Raw genomic sequence first — 23,769 nt, forward strand, 5'->3', positions numbered from 1 at the left:
ATGCATTATGCAGGATCAGCAGCAACCAAGGGGGGTGCAGGGATTAGCAGTAACAAAGGGAAAGAATGTTAATGATATGTAGCTGCAGTTACTCAACAACCACGTAGAAAACTAAAGTATAAACTACATAAAAAACTAAAGTATAAACTGCATCGCACCATCAGTATACTTACTATACTCTATAATAAGCTGAGTTACTAACAGCAAGTAATACATTACCATTCTACCTCGTAAAAATTCTATAATATGCTTCCATCTAGACCTTATTCTCTTACATCACACGAGCATATACCGTACTATATACTGCCATAGATAAACCCAACATTAAATTATATACTGTATTGCTGTAAACCAACCTATATCTTATACATTTAATATAACACTATGTATTATTCTACACACCCTAATGTGTGTCGAAATGGTTTATTACGTCCTTCCAATGATTGCTGAGCCAGAATCTATCTTCTCGGTTAAAATTGTCTCTGTGTTTGTATATGTGGATCGCCTCATGAACGAATCTCTCATGATAGCCAGATGGCTTGCAGAGAACCTCTGTCTTGGAGAAGTCAATATCATGTGAGCCCACTGAGTTGTAACAGTGATCTGCCACGGCTGAGGTGTTTGTCCTACCGTGTTTCAGGTCAGCTTTATGTTCACGGATGCGGTCCGAGACATGTCGTTTGGTTTCCCCAATGTAACTGCTACCACAGAGGCAACTTAGTTTGTAGACGCCAGGGTACTGTATGTCTGGAACCACATCTTTTACAGACGGTACCAGATCACGGATTTTATGTACTGTGTTGAATCGGACCTGGATCTTGTGTTTAATCAGGATTTTGGAGATCTTTTTTGTGACCCCAGCAATGTAGGGTAAGGTGATGGTCTTGAAAGGCTCCTCAACAGGATCCTTCTTGATGGTTGGAGTGATGGCTTTGCGGATTGTATAGTCGGAGTAACCATTTGCCTTAAGAGCTTGGCGTACGTGTTTGAGTTCACTGGAAATGTGTTCATGGTCGGAGATGCATTGGGCTCTATGATATAGAGTCTTGATGAGGGAATTCTTCTGGGATGGATGGTGGTGGGAATCCGGTTTTAGATAAGCATCCGTGTGGGTGGCTTTCCTGTAGACAGAGTGGCTCATTGAACCATCAGGTCTCCTTTTGATTAGGACATCCAAAAAGGGTAGCTTGCCATCATTTTCGACTTCCATGGTGAATCTGATGGCTGGGTGTATGGAATTGATGTGGTCGAGAAATTGGTCTAGAGCAGGCCGGCCATGTGGCCAGATGACAAAAGTGTCGTCTACGTACCTCTTCCATAAGGTCGGGCGTAGAGTGGCAGTCTGGATAGCGTCCGTCTCAAATTTCTCCATGAAGATGTTGGCTACAACCGGAGATAAGGGGGAGCCCATTGGGGTGCCCTCAATTTGCTTGTAGAAGGTTCCATTCCAGGTGAAGTATGTATTGGTTAAGCAGTGTCTCACCAGGGGGGGTACCCCAGCATTCAGTCCTTGATGAACCAAGTCTTCAATGATTGCGATGGTGTCAGGCACAGGTACCTTGGTGAACAAGGAAACCACATCAAAACTGACAAGCAGGTCGTCTGGGGACAGGGCAATCCCCTTGATTGTCGATACCAGGTCAGTAGAGTTTAGTACTGCAGAGGTGGTTTTTCCAGTGAAAGGCCGTAGGATTTCGGACAAAAAACGAGCCAGTTTGTAAGTGGGGGAGTTGATAGTAGAGACAATGGGACGAAGAGGTGTATCTTCTTTATGTATCTTTGGCAAGCCGTACAATCTTGGTGGTCTGGCTGCAGAAGGTTTCAACGAGAACTGTTTGGTCTGATCAATTAATGCGGTTGAAGCAGAAATGATGTTGTTGGTTTTGGAGACGAGGCTGTTGGTGGGGTCTCTTTTTATTTTTGTATAGCTGCCATCGTTTAATAGTTCTTGAATTTTGTTGTTGTATTCTATTTTGTCCATGATGACAGTGGCATTGCCTTTGTCGGCTGAGAGGATGACAATGTCATCCCTCTTTTTTAATTGAGCTAATTCAAAACGCTCCTCTTTGCTGATGTTGCTAGCTGGCATCTTAGCGTTTTTGAGGGTTACAGAGATTTCAGATCTTGCTACGTCTGCAGCGATGTGACTCAAGCCCTTGAGAGCTACATCTACTCGAGCAATTATATCATTAACTGGTATGTGTCTAGGTGTGACTGCAAAGTTTAGTCCTTTAGCTAAAACGGATTTCAAACCTTCAGAAATAGGACTGTTACTGCGATTAATTACGACTTTGTTAATATCTAGCTTTTCAATGTGTGGGTCCGGTTTCTTGTTTGAGAGGCGATTGAATTTGGAAATCAAGTTGTCCTTACATTTAGTCGACATAGCGGCAGCTGAAGAGGCAGTCATTTTTTCCACATGTTCCCAATCCGATGTGGACATTGTTACACTCAAAGATAAGTGTGATTTGTAGAGTGTCTTGTCTAACTGATCTAGTTCGGTGCGCGTAAGTCTGATTTTCTCTGAGATAAGAGCTAAGCTAGTTCTAGACAGAATTCGTTTCGCATTAGAAGAAGTTACAGCAGCAGATGTTAGTGTAAATGCGTTTGGTATTACCTTAGAGTCGCGGCATCTCTTCAGAAAGGTGAGAGACTCGATTAGCTGAGCCTTCTTATCCCGGAGCTTGTTGAAGGATCTCAAAGTTATGTGGAAACCCTCCCCGTAGAGGCGGTTAAATTTCGATTTAAAGCTTTCGTCACGACTGCCTCTTCAGCTGCCGCTATGTCGACTAAATGTAAGGACAACTTGATTTCCAAATTCAATCGCCTCTCAAACAAGAAACCGGACCCACACATTGAAAAGCTAGATATTAACAAAGTCGTAATTAATCGCAGTAACAGTCCTATTTCTGAAGGTTTGAAATCCGTTTTAGCTAAAGGACTAAACTTTGCAGTCACACCTAGACACATACCAGTTAATGATATAATTGCTCGAGTAGATGTAGCTCTCAAGGGCTTGAGTCACATCGCTGCAGACGTAGCAAGATCTGAAATCTCTGTAACCCTCAAAAACGCTAAGATGCCAGCTAGCAACATCAGCAAAGAGGAGCGTTTTGAATTAGCTCAATTAAAAAAGAGGGATGACATTGTCATCCTCTCAGCCGACAAAGGCAATGCCACTGTCATCATGGACAAAATAGAATACAACAACAAAATTCAAGAACTATTAAACGATGGCAGCTATACAAAAATAAAAAGAGACCCCACCAACAGCCTCGTCTCCAAAACCAACAACATCATTTCTGCTTCAACCGCATTAATTGATCAGACCAAACAGTTCTCGTTGAAACCTTCTGCAGCCAGACCACCAAGATTGTACGGCTTGCCAAAGATACATAAAGAAGATACACCTCTTCGTCCCATTGTCTCTACTATCAACTCCCCCACTTACAAACTGGCTCGTTTTTTGTCCGAAATCCTACGGCCTTTCACTGGAAAAACCACCTCTGCAGTACTAAACTCTACTGACCTGGTATCGACAATCAAGGGGATTGCCCTGTCCCCAGACGACCTGCTTGTCAGTTTTGATGTGGTTTCCTTGTTCACCAAGGTACCTGTGCCTGACACCATCGCAATCATTGAAGACTTGGTTCATCAAGGACTGAATGCTGGGGTACCCCCCCTGGTGAGACACTGCTTAACCAATACATACTTCACCTGGAATGGAACCTTCTACAAGCAAATTGAGGGCACCCCAATGGGCTCCCCCCTATCTCCGGTTGTAGCCAACATCTTCATGGAGAAATTTGAGACGGACGCTATCCAGACTGCCACTCTACGCCCGACCTTATGGAAGAGGTACGTAGACGACACTTTTGTCATCTGGCCACATGGCCGGCCTGCTCTAGACCAATTTCTCGACCACATCAATTCCATACACCCAGCCATCAGATTCACCATGGAAGTCGAAAATGATGGCAAGCTACCCTTTTTGGATGTCCTAATCAAAAGGAGACCTGATGGTTCAATGAGCCACTCTGTCTACAGGAAAGCCACCCACACGGATGCTTATCTAAAACCGGATTCCCACCACCATCCATCCCAGAAGAATTCCCTCATCAAGACTCTATATCATAGAGCCCAATGCATCTCCGACCATGAACACATTTCCAGTGAACTCAAACACGTACGCCAAGCTCTTAAGGCAAATGGTTACTCCGACTATACAATCCGCAAAGCCATCACTCCAACCATCAAGAAGGATCCTGTTGAGGAGCCTTTCAAGACCATCACCTTACCCTACATTGCTGGGGTCACAAAAAAGATCTCCAAAATCCTGATTAAACACAAGATCCAGGTCCGATTCAACACAGTACATAAAATCCGTGATCTGGTACCGTCTGTAAAAGATGTGGTTCCAGACATACAGTACCCTGGCGTCTACAAACTAAGTTGCCTCTGTGGTAGCAGTTACATTGGGGAAACCAAACGACATGTCTCGGACCGCATCCGTGAACATAAAGCTGACCTGAAACACGGTAGGACAAACACCTCAGCCGTGGCAGATCACTGTTACAACTCAGTGGGCTCACATGATATTGACTTCTCCAAGACAGAGGTTCTCTGCAAGCCATCTGGCTATCATGAGAGATTCGTTCATGAGGCGATCCACATATACAAACACAGAGACAATTTTAACCGAGAAGATGGATTCTGGCTCAGCAATCATTGGAAGGACGTAATAAACCATTTCGACACACATTAGGGTGTGTAGAATAATACATAGTGTTATATTAAATGTATAAGATATAGGTTGGTTTACAGCAATACAGTATATAATTTAATGTTGGGTTTATCTATGGCAGTATATAGTACGGTATATGCTCGTGTGATGTAAGAGAATAAGGTCTAGATGGAAGCATATTATAGAATTTTTACGAGGTAGAATGGTAATGTATTACTTGCTGTTAGTAACTCAGCTTATTATAGAGTATAGTAAGTATACTGATGGTGCGATGCAGTTTATACTTTAGTTTTTTATGTAGTTTATACTTTAGTTTTCTACGTGGTTGTTGAGTAACTGCAGCTACATATCATTAACATTCTTTCCCTTTGTTACTGCTAATCCCTGCACCCCCCTTGGTTGCTGCTGATCCTGCATAATGCATGGGCATAATATGACTTTGACACCCCCCCGCCCAACGCCTACGCATTTTCCATGAATATGCTAAATTCCTCTTCACATGCACATTCTTTTTGTTAAGGCGCTCTTCAACCCCCAATGCAGCTTATATATAAGCTCCTAGTTTGGTAGTGTCTCATTCTTCACCTGAAGACGGCTGCTTGCGTTGTAGCCGAAACGTCGTGAGAATTGTTTTATTATGTTTTATTTTTATTATTTTATTACTTCCCTTCTACGTGACTTTACCGAAAGAAACAAGAAGATGAATCCCTGCAGTCACGAAAGCTTTAAATCGAAATTTAACCGCCTCTACGGGGAGGGTTTCCACATAACTTTGAGATCCTTCAACAAGCTCCGGGATAAGAAGGCTCAGCTAATCGAGTCTCTCACCTTTCTGAAGAGATGCCGCGACTCTAAGGTAATACCAAACGCATTTACACTAACATCTGCTGCTGTAACTTCTTCTAATGCGAAACGAATTCTGTCTAGAACTAGCTTAGCTCTTATCTCAGAGAAAATCAGACTTACGCGCACCGAACTAGATCAGTTAGACAAGACACTCTACAAATCACACTTATCTTTGAGTGTAACAATGTCCACATCGGATTGGGAACATGTGGAAAAAATGACTGCCTCTTCAGCTGCCGCTATGTCGACTAAATGTAAGGACAACTTGATTTCCAAATTCAATCGCCTCTCAAACAAGAAACCGGACCCACACATTGAAAAGCTAGATATTAACAAAGTCGTAATTAATCGCAGTAACAGTCCTATTTCTGAAGGTTTGAAATCCGTTTTAGCTAAAGGACTAAACTTTGCAGTCACACCTAGACACATACCAGTTAATGATATAATTGCTCGAGTAGATGTAGCTCTCAAGGGCTTGAGTCACATCGCTGCAGACGTAGCAAGATCTGAAATCTCTGTAACCCTCAAAAACGCTAAGATGCCAGCTAGCAACATCAGCAAAGAGGAGCGTTTTGAATTAGCTCAATTAAAAAAGAGGGATGACATTGTCATCCTCTCAGCCGACAAAGGCAATGCCACTGTCATCATGGACAAAATAGAATACAACAACAAAATTCAAGAACTATTAAACGATGGCAGCTATACAAAAATAAAAAGAGACCCCACCAACAGCCTCGTCTCCAAAACCAACAACATCATTTCTGCTTCAACCGCATTAATTGATCAGACCAAACAGTTCTCGTTGAAACCTTCTGCAGCCAGACCACCAAGATTGTACGGCTTGCCAAAGATACATAAAGAAGATACACCTCTTCGTCCCATTGTCTCTACTATCAACTCCCCCACTTACAAACTGGCTCGTTTTTTGTCCGAAATCCTACGGCCTTTCACTGGAAAAACCACCTCTGCAGTACTAAACTCTACTGACCTGGTATCGACAATCAAGGGGATTGCCCTGTCCCCAGACGACCTGCTTGTCAGTTTTGATGTGGTTTCCTTGTTCACCAAGGTACCTGTGCCTGACACCATCGCAATCATTGAAGACTTGGTTCATCAAGGACTGAATGCTGGGGTACCCCCCCTGGTGAGACACTGCTTAACCAATACATACTTCACCTGGAATGGAACCTTCTACAAGCAAATTGAGGGCACCCCAATGGGCTCCCCCCTATCTCCGGTTGTAGCCAACATCTTCATGGAGAAATTTGAGACGGACGCTATCCAGACTGCCACTCTACGCCCGACCTTATGGAAGAGGTACGTAGACGACACTTTTGTCATCTGGCCACATGGCCGGCCTGCTCTAGACCAATTTCTCGACCACATCAATTCCATACACCCAGCCATCAGATTCACCATGGAAGTCGAAAATGATGGCAAGCTACCCTTTTTGGATGTCCTAATCAAAAGGAGACCTGATGGTTCAATGAGCCACTCTGTCTACAGGAAAGCCACCCACACGGATGCTTATCTAAAACCGGATTCCCACCACCATCCATCCCAGAAGAATTCCCTCATCAAGACTCTATATCATAGAGCCCAATGCATCTCCGACCATGAACACATTTCCAGTGAACTCAAACACGTACGCCAAGCTCTTAAGGCAAATGGTTACTCCGACTATACAATCCGCAAAGCCATCACTCCAACCATCAAGAAGGATCCTGTTGAGGAGCCTTTCAAGACCATCACCTTACCCTACATTGCTGGGGTCACAAAAAGATCTCCAAAATCCTGATTAAACACAAGATCCAGGTCCGATTCAACACAGTACATAAAATCCGTGATCTGGTACCGTCTGTAAAAGATGTGGTTCCAGACATACAGTACCCTGGCGTCTACAAACTAAGTTGCCTCTGTGGTAGCAGTTACATTGGGGAAACCAAACGACATGTCTCGGACCGCATCCGTGAACATAAAGCTGACCTGAAACACGGTAGGACAAACACCTCAGCCGTGGCAGATCACTGTTACAACTCAGTGGGCTCACATGATATTGACTTCTCCAAGACAGAGGTTCTCTGCAAGCCATCTGGCTATCATGAGAGATTCGTTCATGAGGCGATCCACATATACAAACACAGAGACAATTTTAACCGAGAAGATGGATTCTGGCTCAGCAATCATTGGAAGGACGTAATAAACCATTTCGACACACATTAGGGTGTGTAGAATAATACATAGTGTTATATTAAATGTATAAGATATAGGTTGGTTTACAGCAATACAGTATATAATTTAATGTTGGGTTTATCTATGGCAGTATATAGTACGGTATATGCTCGTGTGATGTAAGAGAATAAGGTCTAGATGGAAGCATATTATAGAATTTTTACGAGGTAGAATGGTAATGTATTACTTGCTGTTAGTAACTCAGCTTATTATAGAGTATAGTAAGTATACTGATGGTGCGATGCAGTTTATACTTTAGTTTTTTATGTAGTTTATACTTTAGTTTTCTACGTGGTTGTTGAGTAACTGCAGCTACATATCATTAACATTCCTTCCCTTTGTTACTGCTAATCCCTGCACCCCCCTTGGTTGCTGCTGATCCTGCATAATGCATGGGCATAATATGACTTTGACACCCCCCCGCCCAACGCCTACGCATTTTCCATGAATATGCTAAATTCCTCTTCACATGCACATTCTTTTTGTTAAGGCGCTCTTCAACCCCCAATGCAGCTTATATATAAGCTCCTAGTTTGGTAGTGTCTCATTCTTCACCTGAAGACGGCTGCTTGCGTTGTAGCCGAAACGTCGTGAGAATTGTTTTATTATGTTTTATTTTTATTATTTTATTACTTCCCTTCTACGTGACTTTACCGAAAGAAACAAGAAGAGCTCTTTGACGGTATAGTGTTTTTACTTCGTAGATACGTGCCTGGGCGGCATGTCCCAAACTCTCAAACGTGATATGAGAGAAACAGATATCATAGGCAGCAGTCTGGTGCACCCCAGTCAGTGCAAGAAGCAATAAAAACAGGCGAGGCATTCTATGCCTTCACCCCCATTGTGATGTAGCTAAACAATCGGGATGCTTACACCTTAATTTCCACGTATTTTGCATTATCTGTGTTTTTGTTTTATCCGAGCAATGCCTCCTGGGCATTACCCTGGATAATCGAGAGTGGACTGTGCCATCGTACTTGTGTACGCAAACGTTTGCGTGCGCCGGTGCTTTGTGTGGGTGTCTGCGTGCTGTTAGCGTGCGTGTGTGAGTTGACTTCAATAGCGGTGGTGTAGCATGCTTCGCTACGAACCTGGCGATTTCAGCTCACATACAACACCAGGAACGATTATTTGAACAGGTCCTGGGCCTCCCCTAGGTCGACTCAGCCTCAAATGAGTACCTAGTGCGGTGCGTAAACATCGCCATGAGGGAGACAAAGGCGGCCGGGCGTAGTTTTGGCCACCCACCCCCTCGTGTGCTGTGCCGGCCTTCATAGGTGCTCGCTAACAGCACTTGCCCCTACAGTCTGTTACAGGCTACATGGGGGATCTTTTTCTTTATTGACTTTAGCGAGCACATGTGCATGTGTGTGTAGATGCGTGTGTGTGACTAACGTGGAGAGCGGTGACACAGTGGTTAGCACGCTGTGCTACGAACTCGGCGAGCCAAGTTCAATTCCCACTCGTGGCCAACACCAGTGACGATTGTCTGAACCTCCTAGGATGACTCAGCCTCAAATGAGTAACTGGTGCGATGTGTAAACATCACCACTGGGGAGACAAAGGCGGCAAGCCGTGGTTCTGGCCATCCACATCCTCGTCTGCCGTGTCAGCCTTCATCGGTGCTCACTCACAGCACTTACCCCAACATCCCGTTAAAGCTATATGGGGGAATCTTTGTCTTTGTGGCTAACGTGAGCGAGTGTGTGTGTGTGAGCCAGCCGAAGTGGTGAGGACGGAGCTCACTCTCACGGTAGTGCTGCTGGGCATCACGGGGGAGAAGCAGGATGAGCTGATCAGCTACAGCAACGCGCGGAGCCACAACTACACGGTGATCTGCAATAAGGTGCGGCGTCTGGAGGAGCGCTCGCATCCCAGCGCTGCATCTTGGCAGGGGCGCTCGGGGGGTTAGCGCAGCGCGCTCGTGCCTCACAGCAACAAGGACCTGGATTCGATTCCCGACTTGGGTGCATTTCTGCGTGGAGTTTGTATGTTTTCCCCGTGTTCTGCATAGGTTTCATCCAGATTCCCTATAAACTAAAAAAAGCATACAATCTAACTAGTATTGGCCAAAACATCCCAATGCAAAAAAAAATGTCTTGCAAATTACAGGCAATTGAGATTGTACAGAGCAACATGGCTCCCTGCTGCAAAAACTTGCTAGGTCCATGCTGAAAAAGTGCATTGAGACTCAAACACTTTCCTGGGTAAACAAGTGCAAAATAGTAATAATTATGATTATTATTTCTTACGGTTTCTCTCTTTACATTCAGGTGCCGACGTGCAACGAGCTGGTGGTGCTCCACCTGGGGTCGATGGCCTACGGCCACTACTCCGCGCGTCTCCGCCTCCACGGGCTGGGTGACCTCGCCATCCCCGTGCGCCAGATCTACTTCACTGTGAGCGCACCGCCCGCCCCGCATGCACCGCACACATGCGTTTGGTGTTCTGATGTGGTGGGGGAGGGGGGGGGCAGTAGGGTATCGGTGGTAAGCGCCGCGCTGCGCTACGAACTCGACGATTTTGTGCTTCACGGCCAACACAAGTAACGATTATCTGAATCGGTCCTAGGCCTCTCCTATGTCGACTCAGTCTGAAATGAGTACTGTACCTGGTGCAGCGATTTGTTAACATTGCCACTGGGGAGACAAAGGTGGCCGGGCGTAGTGTTGGCCACCCACCCCGTCGTGTGCCGTGCCGGTTACTCGCTAACAGCACTTGCCTCAGCAGTCTGTCAAGGCTATACGGGGGATCTTGGTGTTCTGAGAAGTGCTGTTGCGGCATGCCGACCGCCTTGTGCCGGCACTTGTCCACCACCGGTTGTATGCCTCCATCAGAGCAGCACAGAGAGACGGAGAGAGATATTTACCAAAATTGTCACCGATTCAAACTGGATATCACCGTAATTGTTGCAAAAAATACCTAGGAGTTAATTAAAAATAAATAAATAACTTGCTGTGTTTGCCGGGTAAGGCTCACTGAGCTATGTAGCTCTTTTTCAGAAGCGACCTGGCCACAAATGATAGTTCAACGAAGTGGCTTATCCCGTGTAAATATACAGCAGCCAAATACTCTGAACGCATGTTGATTCTAAATCTGGAGGGAAAAACCGGAGGACCCGGAAAAAAAATCCACGCAACCACGGGGAGAACACGCAAATTCCAGATATACAAGAGTTAGGGTTGGAGCTACTCCCCGTATCCCGTGACTTAATTTTATACGGGTTGTGGTCACATTAAGCCTATCATTCTGAAACGATCCGCATACGATATCTACTCGTCACTGCAAGCATCTTAGCCGCACTAATCGGGAATTAGAAGGGATCATTTTTCGACCTGGCAAAAACGCCGTCTTTATAATTTTCATTGCGGATCAATCACTTCTGCGCCTGCAAGGACACCTTGTATTGACAGAAGTCACTGTTGAGTTTTTTAAAATATGGCTGCCTGCCAAAGGTGTTTCCAAGTCCCCATTTGGCCTCGGTAAGGAAGAGGTTCCCAGCCCTTCACTTCGAGGAGCGATAGGCAATGACCCAGCAATGCGATATTACTTTCACCCACTTGTTGTACTGCCATGCCCTGGCTACTCTATCACTGAGTGAGTTGGAAATCTCATAGCTCATGATGGAAACTTCGGCCCCCTCCAATACCCTCTAACCAAACGGATTACAGGCGCATGCCACTTGCCTAGCTAATAAATATATCGAGTCCTTGGGATTTATGATATCCTTCATCGAAAAAGGTTTGATTATATTGGTTATTTGTACACTATACCTTTGTTTACTTTGGTCAATAAAAGGACTGCACTGCTGCACCGCAAAAAGGACGGTGATTGCCATGTGCTCATTACTGTATGGACTGTGAGTACAGTTGCCTCCGATGTATTGGCTTGTAAATAATTTAAAATGCCCCGGAGCCAGCTGTAATTTACAGGGAGCCAGGCGGCGGCGCTTTGCTGCAGCAGATTGAGCGAGGCTCACGACACCTCGGAGGCAGCAGCGCTGACAGCGAGTGGGCTGGCTGACATCACCCCCAACGCGCTGACGAGCGAGACACTCGTGTGCGCTTGCGCTTAGCCCTGGAATGGCGCCTTCTGCCAGCAAGAGTCTCCCCGTGACATTGTACCAGGGTTTGCCGTCTGTGAGAGCAAAATGCACAGCTCACGAAAAATATTTTAAACAGTTGGCAAAAAAACCCATCGTGGGCCTCATCCCTACAGAGTTGGGCTCTGCTCATTTGTAGAATTCCCGAGTTATGCGGACCGCCCTAATGTGCATGCTGGCTTTTAGCACTGTTCACTGTGCAGAAAGGTTGGGGCCCTATTTAGCAAACAATCCCACGGGGAGAATCTGAGAATGTATGTATGTGTGTTGAACTTCTTTCGCACCGTACCTAGCCAACCATGCTCATCGGAGGTGCTGTACTAGTGACGAATTGGCATGTTCTGTTTACGTGACAACCCTTATTAGTTGGCTGTGTTGGGTGGTGGCGGGTTTTAACGACACATTTATATATTTACACCATCTAACCCAGAAAACCTCTATTAAGGATGACAAACTAAACACAAAAGTTCTAAAGAAATGAAGGAATCTCGGAGTAGGAGAGTGGTGACGTCATCACGCTCGCTCAGCGGACACCCCGAGCTGACCAATCGGGCTCGCTCTGCCTCGTGCACACAAGCGCACGCACGTGCCGGTGCGCAAGCGAAGCGCTGACGCCCACACCGTGGCGCACCTTTTTGTGCCGAGCCATCTTTGAGTACAAAGATGGCTCGGCCCAGACCCTGACGCCTGTATATTTCGCGTTTTCACGTTCTCCCATTGGTCACATTGATTTTTCTCCAGGTCCTCCGGTTTTTCTCTCCACATTTAGAAATGTGCGTTTCGAGTATTTGGCTGCTATAAATTTCCACATGATAAGCCACTTTGTTGAGCTATCATTTGTGGGCAGGTCGCTTCTGAACGAGCTACATAGCTCAGGGGGCCTTACCTGGTAAAATAAAAACAATTTAGTTTTCGATGATGAACATGATGATGAATAAGATAACGATAGCAATAGTGATAAATAAAGATGATAATGCAGATGTTGATGAGGAGTGGTGTTAGGGATGATGGTGAATGAAGGTGATGGTGGTGGTGGTGGTGATGAATCGATCGTGCGTTGTGCTCAAATTTCCCGTCGTGCGTTGCGCTGTGCTCTAGTTCATGACGTACAACAAGACGTTCACGCTCATCGAGGTGTGGTTCCGCTTCTTCTTCGTGCTGCTGAGCTTCATCATCATGGTACGCCCGGCGCTCGTTCGGGGGTGGCGCACGTTCGCGCCCTCCCCATCTACGCGGCGGACACTTTGAACTCTCGACATGTGTTTTGCGGACCGCCGGGCCGTGCCGGGCATTGCCAGGTCTGCTGTTTTGGAAACAGAAATCGTTCCTGCGACAGCTCCGCCAACCTCACGTTCGCAGTGCTCTTCACTAATTTTTAGAGGGGGCCACTTTCGCCGATAAGACATCATCAGTGTGAGTGCCGCCACACATTTGAAACCATTGGGGGTTTGAAAGCACAATGATGGTGGGGGTGTTTTCAAATTTGTGTATTGTCGGAGGGCTGCACATCAGGGGCCGCTAGTGGCCCACGGGCCTTGGAATACAGAACACTGGAGTATAGCGTACAATAATATAGGGTTGTTATGGATAGGCGTACCTCGTTCCCAAGTGGTAGTGCCTTATGCCAATAATCCCTACTCCAAGCCAGCCTAGCAGCGTTCCACCAAATACGTCTGATTAGTTCGTTGTCCTTCCACCCCCATCTCCGATTCGCACGGTTGGCTACGTACGGCGTGAAAGAAGTTCAATATACAAACAAATATAGAATATTTAGTACAAATTTTGACCCCGTCGTTTTGTCAAGGGACTGGATTGACCGGCACACGGAAAACTCGCTGACTTACCATCAACTTTCGGGTTACTCAGGGTAATTGTGGAGGGGTAACCCAGATAAAAACAAAACCACACAAACAAATCCAGAGCATATGTAAATGTATGTATGTATATTGAACTTCTTTCGCACATTACGTAGCCAACCTTGCTAATCGAAGGCTTTGAAACAGAATCGTTCATTGCAGGTGTGGAATGGGAGTGATGAAGTAGGGCGCATTGTCCTTTGTTATTGCTTTGTTTCAAAGAATTGGTGTTTACTTGGGTCACTTGGACACCTCTTCACTGACCGTCAATGAGTACAGAGCAGCTTATAAAGTTACTTATTCATTTTATTCGCAAACACAGTTAAATCCACAACCCCAACAATGAATCCACGGGTAAATCAAAAATGTATTGTTATCCCACTTTGTGTATGGCTCACACAGATAGAGTTCCAGCTTGATTCGGTCTTCTTCTTGGGCTGTTTTTATATATAGTATAAATTGATTATCTTTCATTTAATTTTATTTTTATTTTTTTGTTTTGTTTAATTTTACATTTATGAATGATGCCCTGACTGGTGAGCATTTTAAATTTCGTTGTACTGGTGACAATGACAATAAACGATCTATCTATCTATCTATTCCTGCGCCCCACTTCCCACTATCGTTGCACAAGTCGGAACCTCTGTTGTAATGGAAACAATTTCCGTAATTTATTTAGCAATGAAAACTCGAGCGTTAGGACTCTTTGTACCTTAGTTTTGCAATGTAGTGTTCATTCTTGTGCAGCCATTTGTTTGTAATGAGTATTTTGTGTGCGAGAGGAAACCAGAGTACTGCCGCAAGGCTTACGAGACAATACCACTTAACAGTCCACGCAAACGAGAGAGACGCATGCTTGTTTTATGACCATCTCCCAACCCCGTACATCTCTGCCAGTTGGAAGTCACCTATTGAGCCCCTTAATCCTACGTATGAAGCGATGGTTTATGTGGGCGTGCGACGCCGCTCCCCCCACGTTACGGCACTGTGCCTCGGTGTGCGCGTCTCGCCGGGTAATAGGGCGATGTGTCTTCCGCTTCCTCTACTCCCAATTGGCCGTTGCTTAATGAGAGGTCGCTTCTGCTTTTGCTGCCTTCATTGCAATTCTCTCCCTTCTGCTTGACTGTGCTTGCAACAACTCAACATAGCTGGACTGCTCTCAGTTTAACACGTGGGCTTGAAGACCCAAACAGGAGGATTTCTACACAACTCTGGCTGTCGCCTGATGATGCTCGTTATAATACCGGGCGAAACGTCGTACTCGAATTGTAAATGTTGTGCATTTAATCTCCAACACATCGGTGTGCTGTATGAGTAACGAATTGGCACGCTTTGTTCACGTGACAAACCTTACTCATTGGCTGTGTCGGGTGGTAGCAGGTTTAAAGACACATTTATATTTACGCGATCTAACCCAAAAAAACTCGTATGTCTACTGCTCTCGTTGACTCTCTCAATGAGACGTGTTCATTTCGCTTATACTGTGGTTGCCACGTAAGATTTTGCAGCCAATATTATGATTCATCGTTGAATATTATTAGTCTAAATCCATGTTGTTAAGGCCCTCCAACCGCCTGAGACAGCCAAATAAATGTATTTGTCATGTGTATGAGCGTTTAGCGCACCAAGTTATTGTTTCAGCTCACTCACCAGTGAGTAAAAAAGATAAAACGTTCCACTTCAAACAACGTCAAACGGCATCAGTGTATGTATGTATGTTGAACTTGAACTTCTTTCGCACCGTACGTAGCCAACCGTGCTTAAAGGAGGTGCGGGTGGAAGGACAACAAACTAAACAAAAAAAGCAGTTCTAAATAAATGTGTTTTTAATCTAGATATAATTTAAGTGCATAGCTCCAGTGGCTTCCTAATCTCGGAAGGAAGAGCGTTTCAGACTGCTGCAGCTGCGCATAATGTGAAGAATAAAATAACGTGCAGTAATACACCAGTTTACGTCGGGGATGTGTTCCCAAAAGGTGCGACGACGAATATTGAAACTACGTCAATCAAAGCGATCCACAGGGTAGTAGTTGGTGGAGGCAAAGGACGTACGACGATGCTGTCAGTGACGTAAGCGTGTGGGGCTCAGGCGACGCAAATCCAGGTAGCGGCGTTAATAATCAAATTACGACGTATTTGCCAAAACGACGTAAAAAGGGGTAGACGTAAAGTTGGGTATTACTATGTAATAATAATAATACTGTACTGAGGTCACCGATTGTGTAACAGGGTGTTGTGCCCTTGGTGGGACGCTGCGTCTGCTGCGATGTGCCTTGCAGTGCGTGTACGGCTGGCTCATGCTGAAGGTGCCGCTGCTGGAGTGGACCATGGAACAGAAGTGGACGACCGCCCTGCTGCCTATGCTCGTCCTCTACAACGGTGAGGCTGGGCCTGGGCTGCCACCTCCTGGCCCACGGTAGCATTGGAGACAAATTGCTTCAGTTGGGATCGCACGGCAGTCATCGGCTCCCCTCCTGGCAACACCGGTGCCCGATTTAAAGCCAAGTGCCGAGTCACGTGATTGAGCCACGAGGGACTAGCTGCCGCTGGGGGTGCCTTTTCAAATATTTGAGGTGAGATGCGTGTACTGTATTTTGGGGGAGCGGTGGTGTAGCGGTTAGCACGCTGCGCTACGAACCCGGCGAGCCGAGTTCGATACCGCTCACGGCCAACACCAGTGACAATTATCTGAACTGGTCCCGGGCCTCCCCTAGGTCGACTCAGCCTCAAATTAGTACCTGGTGCAGTGTGTAAGCATGTCCTCTGGGGAGATAAAGGTGGTCAGGCGTGGTGCTGGCGACCCACCCCCTCATATCCCGTGCCGGCCTTCATAGGTGGTCACTAACAGCACTTGCCCCAACAGTCTGTTAAGGCTTTACGGGAGATCTTTGTTCTTTATTTTACTGTATGTTTAACTTCTTTCGCACCGTACGTAGCTAACCACGCTAATCGTCGGTGCAGGGCAACGGCAACAAACTGAAACACAAAAAGAAGTTTTAATGAAATTAGTTTTCAATCTCGATGATTTAAAAGTGTCATAGCCACCAGAGGCTTTCTAATCACGGAAAGAAAACTGTTACAGACGGCCACAGAAGTGCGAGCGAGATGTGGAGCGCTGTGAGCCGCTATGGTGTACGAGGCGCTGTGTCAAACACAATTCCGTGTCGTTATTGTCAATGCACGCACGGTCTGCGCAGCCGTCTATGGTGGATCAGCGGTAGAGCGAGCAACTTGCAGTCAACACAAGTTGGGACAGCCACATTTTCTCATCTCTTGAGCTGGCGGATCTTGCCGACAAAATGTCCACACCCTTCCTGGCAAAAACACAGGAGGTGTTAAGATGTAAAAGCACCAAATAGACACACCTCTTGCAAGGCATCAAGTGTGCATTAACCACACATGCTTGTGATAAAACAGTGCGACAAGGCCACAAAGAAGGCTGTCTCTGTGTAGGCCAATCAGTTTCAGAGACAATACAGTGAGGGAAAAAAAGTATTTGATCCCCTGCTGATTTTGTACGTTTGCCCACTGACAAAGAAATGATCAGTCTATAATTTTAATGGTAGGTTTATTTAAACAGTGAGAGACAGAATAACAACAACAAAATCCAGAAAAACGCATGTCAAAAATTTTATAAATTGATTTGCATTTTAATGAGGGAAATGAGTATTTGACCCCTCTGCAAAACATGACTTAATATTTGGAGGCAAAACCCTTGTTGGTTAATCATAGAGGTAAGACGTTTCTTATATTTGGCCACCAGGTTTGCACACATCTCAGGAGGGATTTTGTCTCACTCCTCTTTGCAGATCTTCTCCAAGTCATTAAGGTTTCGAGGCTGACGTTTGGCAACTCGAACCTTCAGCTCCCTCCACAGATTTTCTATGGGATTAAGGTCTGGATACTGGTTAGGTCACTCCAGGACCTTACTTAATGTGCTTCTTCTTGAGCCATTGTCATGCTGGAATACCCATCCACGACCCATTTTCAATGCCCTGGCTGAGGGAAGGAGGTTCTCACCCAAGATTTGACAGTACAGTGATCCCTCGTTTATCGCGGTTAATGGGGACCGGAACCCCTCGCGATAGGTGAAAATCCGCGAAGTAGGATTGGCCCCCTAGGTATTTCCGTATATGTGTGTGTGGGTACCAGAATGTTTAAAATATGTATATTTATACTTTATATATATATTTTACTTAAATCTATTTAATTATAAAACCTTAATATTATACATTCACTCTCTCTCTCTCTCATACGATACGTATTATGGTATTCTACACTCACCAATGACAGTAGTATCTTGAGACTTGACTCCAGTAATGACGACGACGACGATGACAATGACGATGACAATGACGACGATGACAGACCTGTGCAGTTCGATGAATGTGATGATGAAAGATGATGATGATGATGGTGTTACTGCACAGGTATAATGAGGCCTTTAAATCAGTTCGAAAAATCCGCGATGCACTGAGGCCGCGAAACTTGAACCGCGAAGTGGCGAGGGATTACTGTACATGGCCCCGTCCATCGTCCCTTTGATGCGGTGAAGTTGTCCTGTCCTCTTAGCAGAAAAACACCCCCAAAGCATAATGTTTCCACCTCCATGTTTGACGGTGGGGATGGTGTTCTTGGGGTCATAGGCAGCATTCCTCCTCCTTTAAACACGGCGAGTTGGGTTGATGCCAAAGAGCTCCATTTTGGTCTCATCTGACCACAACACTTTCACCCAGTTGTCCTCTGAATCATTCAGATGTTCATTGGCAAACTTCAGACGGGCATGTATATGTGCTTTCTTGAGCAGGGGGACCTTGCGGGCGCTGCAGGATTTCAGTCCTTTACGGCGTAGTGTGTTACCAACTGTTTTCTTGGTGTCTATGGTCCCAGCTGCCTTGAGATCATTGACAAAATCCTCCCGTGTAGTTCTGGGCTGATTCCTCACCGTTCTCATGATCATTGCATCTCCACGAGGTGAGATCTTGCATGGAACCCCAGGCCGAGGGAGATTGACAGTTCTTTCGTGTTTCTTCCATTTGCGAATAATCGCACCAACTGTTGTCACCTTCTCACCAAGCTGCTTGGCGATGGTCTTGTAGCCCATTCCAGTCTTGTGTAGGTATACAATCTTGTCCCTGACATCCTTGGAGAGCTCTTTGGTCTTGGACATGGTGGAGAGTTTGTAATCTGATTGATTGATTGCTTCTGTGAACAGGTGTCTTTTATACAGGTAACAAGCTGAGATTAGGAGCACTCCCTTTAAGAGTGTGCTCCTAAGTTCAGCTCATTACCTGTATAAAATACACCTGGGAGCCAGAAATCTTTTTGATTGAGAGGGGGTCAAATACTTATTTCCCTCATTAAAATGCAAATCAATTTATAACATTTTTGACATGCGTTTTCCTGGATTTTGTTGTTATTCTGTCTCTCACTGTTCAAATAAACCTACCAGTAAAATTATAGACTGATAATTTCTTTGTCAGTGGGCAAACGTACAAAATCAGCAGGGGATCAAATACTTTTTTCCCTCACTGTACATATATTATCAGACCATGTATTTTTTGGAATGTTTTACCACAAGCATGCAGACTTGGTCTCTTGCAATAGGTGTCTATTTGGTGTTGTGGGCACCACGGTGGTGAGAAGTTAAATACCTCACCTCGTATACAGGAGGTTGTGGGTTTGATCCTGACTCTGACGCCTGTATAGTTGGAGTTTGCATGTTCATCCTCCAGTTTCCCCCCCTACATTTAGAATCAACATCATGCGTTTAGAGTATTTGGCTGCAATAAATTGCCACATAATAAGCCACTTCGTCGAGCGATCTTTTGTGGCCAGGTTGCTTCTGAAAAAGAGTTACATAGCTCAGTGGGCCTTACCTGGCAAAATAAAAATAGTTGCCAGAAAGGGTAAAGCCTATTCTTCTTTTCATCACTTTGATACCCGCAAAAGAGTCCCTCGATAAAATGCCCACGCATTCAGTTTTGGATAAGGCTGAGATTTTCTACATGCAATGCTGCATACCTTTACATCTTTGTTAAACCTGCTTGTTTTCAGCCAGCACTAATGTGTCTGCTGGAATGGGAGTTCTCATCGTTTACAGATTTGAAATAATCAGAAGGTTTTCTTTAGAATTCAGGCTGGGGTCATCGCAGCCCAGCAACCTTCCAAGACGTATTAAATAAATACCACTTTGTATGTACATATGTTGAACTTCTTTCACACTATACGGAGCCAACCATGCTAATATTTAGTGTTGTTAGTCAACAGCGGTTGTCCTATGGAACGAACTCATATGAATGCAGAATTTCTACCCCTGGCTCAGGGCCTGTAACCAGGAGATGAGCACCGCCTCGATGCCAGCGTGTGTGTGTGTGATGCCAGGGTGTGTGTGTGTGACGCCAGTGTGGGTGTGACGCCAGTATGTGTGTGTGTGACGCCAGTGTGTGTGTGTGAGATGCCAATGTGTGTGTGTGACGCCAGCGTGTGTGTGTGTGATGCCAGTGTGTGTGTGTGTGTGACGCCAGTGTGTGTGACGCCAGTGTGTGTGTGACGCCAGTGTGTGTGTGTGTGACGCCAGTGTGTGTGTGTGACGCCAGTGTGGTTGTGTGTGACGCCAGTGTGTGTGTGTGTGACGCCAGTGTGTGTGTGTGACGCCAGTGTGTGTGTGTGACGCCAGTGTGTGTGACGCCAGTGTGTGTGTGTGTGACGCCAGTGTGTGTGTGTGTGTGTGACGCCAGTGTGTTTGTGTGTGACGCCAGTGTATGTGTGTGATGTCAGTGTGTGTGTGTGACGCCAGTGTATGTGTGTGATGTCAGTGTGTGTGTGTGACGCCAGTGTGTGTGTATGTGACGCCAGTGTGTGTGTGTGACGCCAGTGTGTGTGTGTGACGCCAGTGTGTGTGTGTGTGTGACGCCAGTGTGTGTGTGTGACGCCAGTGTGTTAGTGTGACGCCAGTGTATGTGTGTGATGTCAGTGTGTGTGTGTGACGCCAGTGTGTGTGTATGTGACGCCAGTGTGTGTGTGTGACGCCAGTGTGTGTGTGTGACGCCAGTGTGTGTGTGTGACGCCAGTGTGTGTGTGTGTGATGCCAGTGTGTGTGTGATGCCAGTGTGTGTGTGACGCCAGTGTATGTGTGTGATGCCAGTGTGTGTGTGACGCCAGTGTGTGTGTGTGCGACGCCAGTGTGTGTGTGTGTAATGCCAGTGTGTGTGTGTGACGCCAGCGTGTGTGTGTGACGCCAGTGTGTGTGTGTGTGACGCCAGTGTGTGTGTGACACCAGTGTGTGTGTGTGACGCCAGTGTGTGTGTGTAACGCCATCATGTGTGATGCCAGCATGTGTGTGATACCAGCGCATGCGATGCCAGCGAGCGTGTGACACCAGCCAGTGTGTGACGCCATCATGTGTGATGCCAGCGTGTGTGTGTGTGTGATGCCACCGTGTGTGATGCCAGCGAGCGTGTGACGCCAGTGTGTGTGACGCCAGTGTGTGTGTGCCCCTGCCCAGACCCGTTGTTCCCCGTGTCCTTCGCGCTGCGCAACTGGGTGCCCGTGCTGCTGGACGCTGGCTTCCAGGCCTCCTTCCTCGCCGGCCTGCTCTTGTTCTGGCTGTGCGCCTTCCACGATTTGCTCCTGCAGGTTAGTCTGTTATTATATAATTATAATTGAGCTCGTTCAGCCAGAAAAGCCTCGCTTGATGAAATTCTCTTTCTTTCAGGAGGGTCCTGCCAAGTTTTTTCAGAAGGGTGTGGTGGGGGGGGCAACGTTGCCACCACCACGTGTAATCCGAAAATTAGTCATTTTCAAGAAATGTTTGAGCTTTGGGATGTTGGGCCGATACCGGTTACGTTGTATTGTTTCTTTAGCTATGGGTGGGAACTGCCAGCGAGAGAACAAACCCCGCGCAGAAAGAAACCCGAGTCGGGAATCGAACCCATTCCCTTCCTTCTGTTAGGGGCAAATGTTACCACTGCACGATGCTACTTGCGCCCAGTCTGCCTCTAGCGCGGTCGTGAATTTCTTTCCGATGGGTCGTGCAGTTGCGTGTGTGGATGCGTCTTCAGCAGAGATGAGCATCTCTGAAGTGCCGAGTTCCTTTTAAAACCAAAATGTTTCTCGTGTTACTGATCCCGCTTTCATGTCTACTGGCCGAGTTCGCCCTTGAAACAAGAGCTTCTTAGCTCAAGTGGGAAAAAAAAACCTTCTGGTTCTGATGGCAGATGATGACAGGCTGAGTCAACTTTGACTGTGAGTTGACCGCTCTCAGCACATTGCCACCAAGTAGCTGCTGCAACCCACAGCAGGGACAGCGAATGGATACGAGTCGTGCAATTTCACCACATTTTGGCCACGCTTAATCCGGAACTGGTGAGCCAACTTTTGTTCCCAGAAATTAATTTTGTTTAACATTGAGTTATGTTATGTTTACGCGACTGTTTTTGTTTTCTTCGGTGATGCGGTCGTGTTTTTCGCATTAACTATTAACTATTATTTTTTTCCAACTTGTTAGCTTTCAACTCTGCTTTCTATTTGCTTCGTTGTTATACTTTATTTTTACGTGATTGCTTTTTAAATTTTGGTGACCCCCGCTACCAGTCGGTCACTTGCAAGCGGGACTAATAAAAATACCATCTTGAAATGCGCCCTCGCAGCCCAACCGCCGGTGCTTCCTGGGCTTCTACTTGCCGAAGCTGGTGATCGTGGGGCCCATGTGGCTCCTGGCGCTCACCCTGGGTGTCTGGAGGATGTACGTAGTACCGCGCACCAGATAAACAGCGACAGGAAAGGGCCCCACATGAGCCTCAACGTAAATAAGCAGACAAGACGCCTCCTTCCCCGTATCCTCATTTCACGCCGTAGATGCCTTCCTTGAAAAGTGCTGCGTTGAGCAAAAAAACGCATCAAGCGAGGAATTTCTATGTACACATTACAGGGCATAAATAAGTTAAAATAGAACAAATGTATCCATAGTAGTTTTTTTTTGGGTTAGATCGCATAAATATAAATGTGTCATTAAACCCACCACCACCACCCGACACAGCCAATTAGTAAGTTTGTCACTTAAATAAAAAGTGCCAATTAGCAGTTCAGCACTCCGGTGTGTTGGAGAGTAAACCCACAACATTTACAATTCGCGTACCCTGCCGACGTTACGTTGGTAATTACAATCAGCGTCATCAGGCGACAGCCAGCCAATTGTAGCCCAAAAACCTCTTTTGAATAATATTGGTTGCAAAAGCCTACGTGTTAAAATTGCAAATTTGAATCACATTTGTGCTATTAAATCAGCCTGCAGTCATCCCCATGGCCAGACAAAGAACTGAGATGATAGACGCCACTGCTTACTGTATCATTCCGCGTGTGTACCCAGAATTCCCGTACCACTGAGCCGCGCAGCTCAAGAAAGTAGTTAGTCATCGACAGCTCAGAAACCGCATTGTACCAACGGGGCGTGTTCTGCGTTGTATCTAAAGTGTTCCCAAATAGAAGAGCTGCGCTATTGCCAAAACCGGTGTAAACAAGAGTTAAGCAAGGACTTACCATTAAAGTATTTTTTACGCATCTCATCAGCTTCGGCACAAACTCTGGATCGGTTTTGACATCAGTGTGTCATCAATAGAGTCAGGCTTGCTTGGAATACGCCCAGATAGTTTTTTTAATATCAGATGTTAACTACCTCGCCTGGTGTACAGGAGGTTGTGGGTTCGATCTCGACTTTGACGCCTGCTGTATATTTGGCATGTCTGTCTTCCCCGTGGTTGTGTGGATTTTTCTCCGGGTTCTCTGGTTTTTCCCACCACATTTAGAAAACAGGAGTTGAGAATATTTGACTGCTATACATTTTCACGTGATAAGCCGCTTCATTGAGCTATCATTTGTGATAGCCAGGTCGCTTCTAAAAAAATAGCTACACAGCTCAGTGGGCCTTACCTGGTAACATAAAAAAAATAGTTTAGTTTTAAGTTTAGGAATAAGGCCAGCCACCCCAG

General features: G+C 45.9%; 1 protein-coding gene across 4 annotated transcripts in view; it reads left to right on the top strand.

Moving 5' to 3' along the window:
- LOC133354882 (transmembrane protein 181-like) overlaps window positions 1-23,769 on the top strand; it is a 58,839-nt gene that overhangs the window by 20,154 nt on the left and 14,916 nt on the right. For all 4 annotated transcript variants that reach the window (XM_061572064.1, XM_061572055.1, XM_061572037.1 and 1 more), the window contains exons 5-10: window positions 9,544-9,668; window positions 10,096-10,221; window positions 13,023-13,103; window positions 16,060-16,159; window positions 21,288-21,418; window positions 22,432-22,526. In XM_061572064.1, coding sequence (XP_061428048.1) covers window positions 9,544-9,668; window positions 10,096-10,221; window positions 13,023-13,103; window positions 16,060-16,159; window positions 21,288-21,418; window positions 22,432-22,526 — 658 coding nt within the window. The remainder of the gene's footprint in view (window positions 1-9,543; window positions 9,669-10,095; window positions 10,222-13,022; window positions 13,104-16,059; window positions 16,160-21,287; window positions 21,419-22,431; window positions 22,527-23,769) is intronic.

This window comes from Lethenteron reissneri, chromosome 6, assembly GCF_015708825.2.
Source record: "Lethenteron reissneri isolate LAM-NWPU_2019-01 chromosome 6, ASM1570882v1, whole genome shotgun sequence".
Classification (NCBI taxonomy): domain Eukaryota; kingdom Metazoa; phylum Chordata; class Hyperoartia; order Petromyzontiformes; family Petromyzontidae; genus Lethenteron; species Lethenteron reissneri.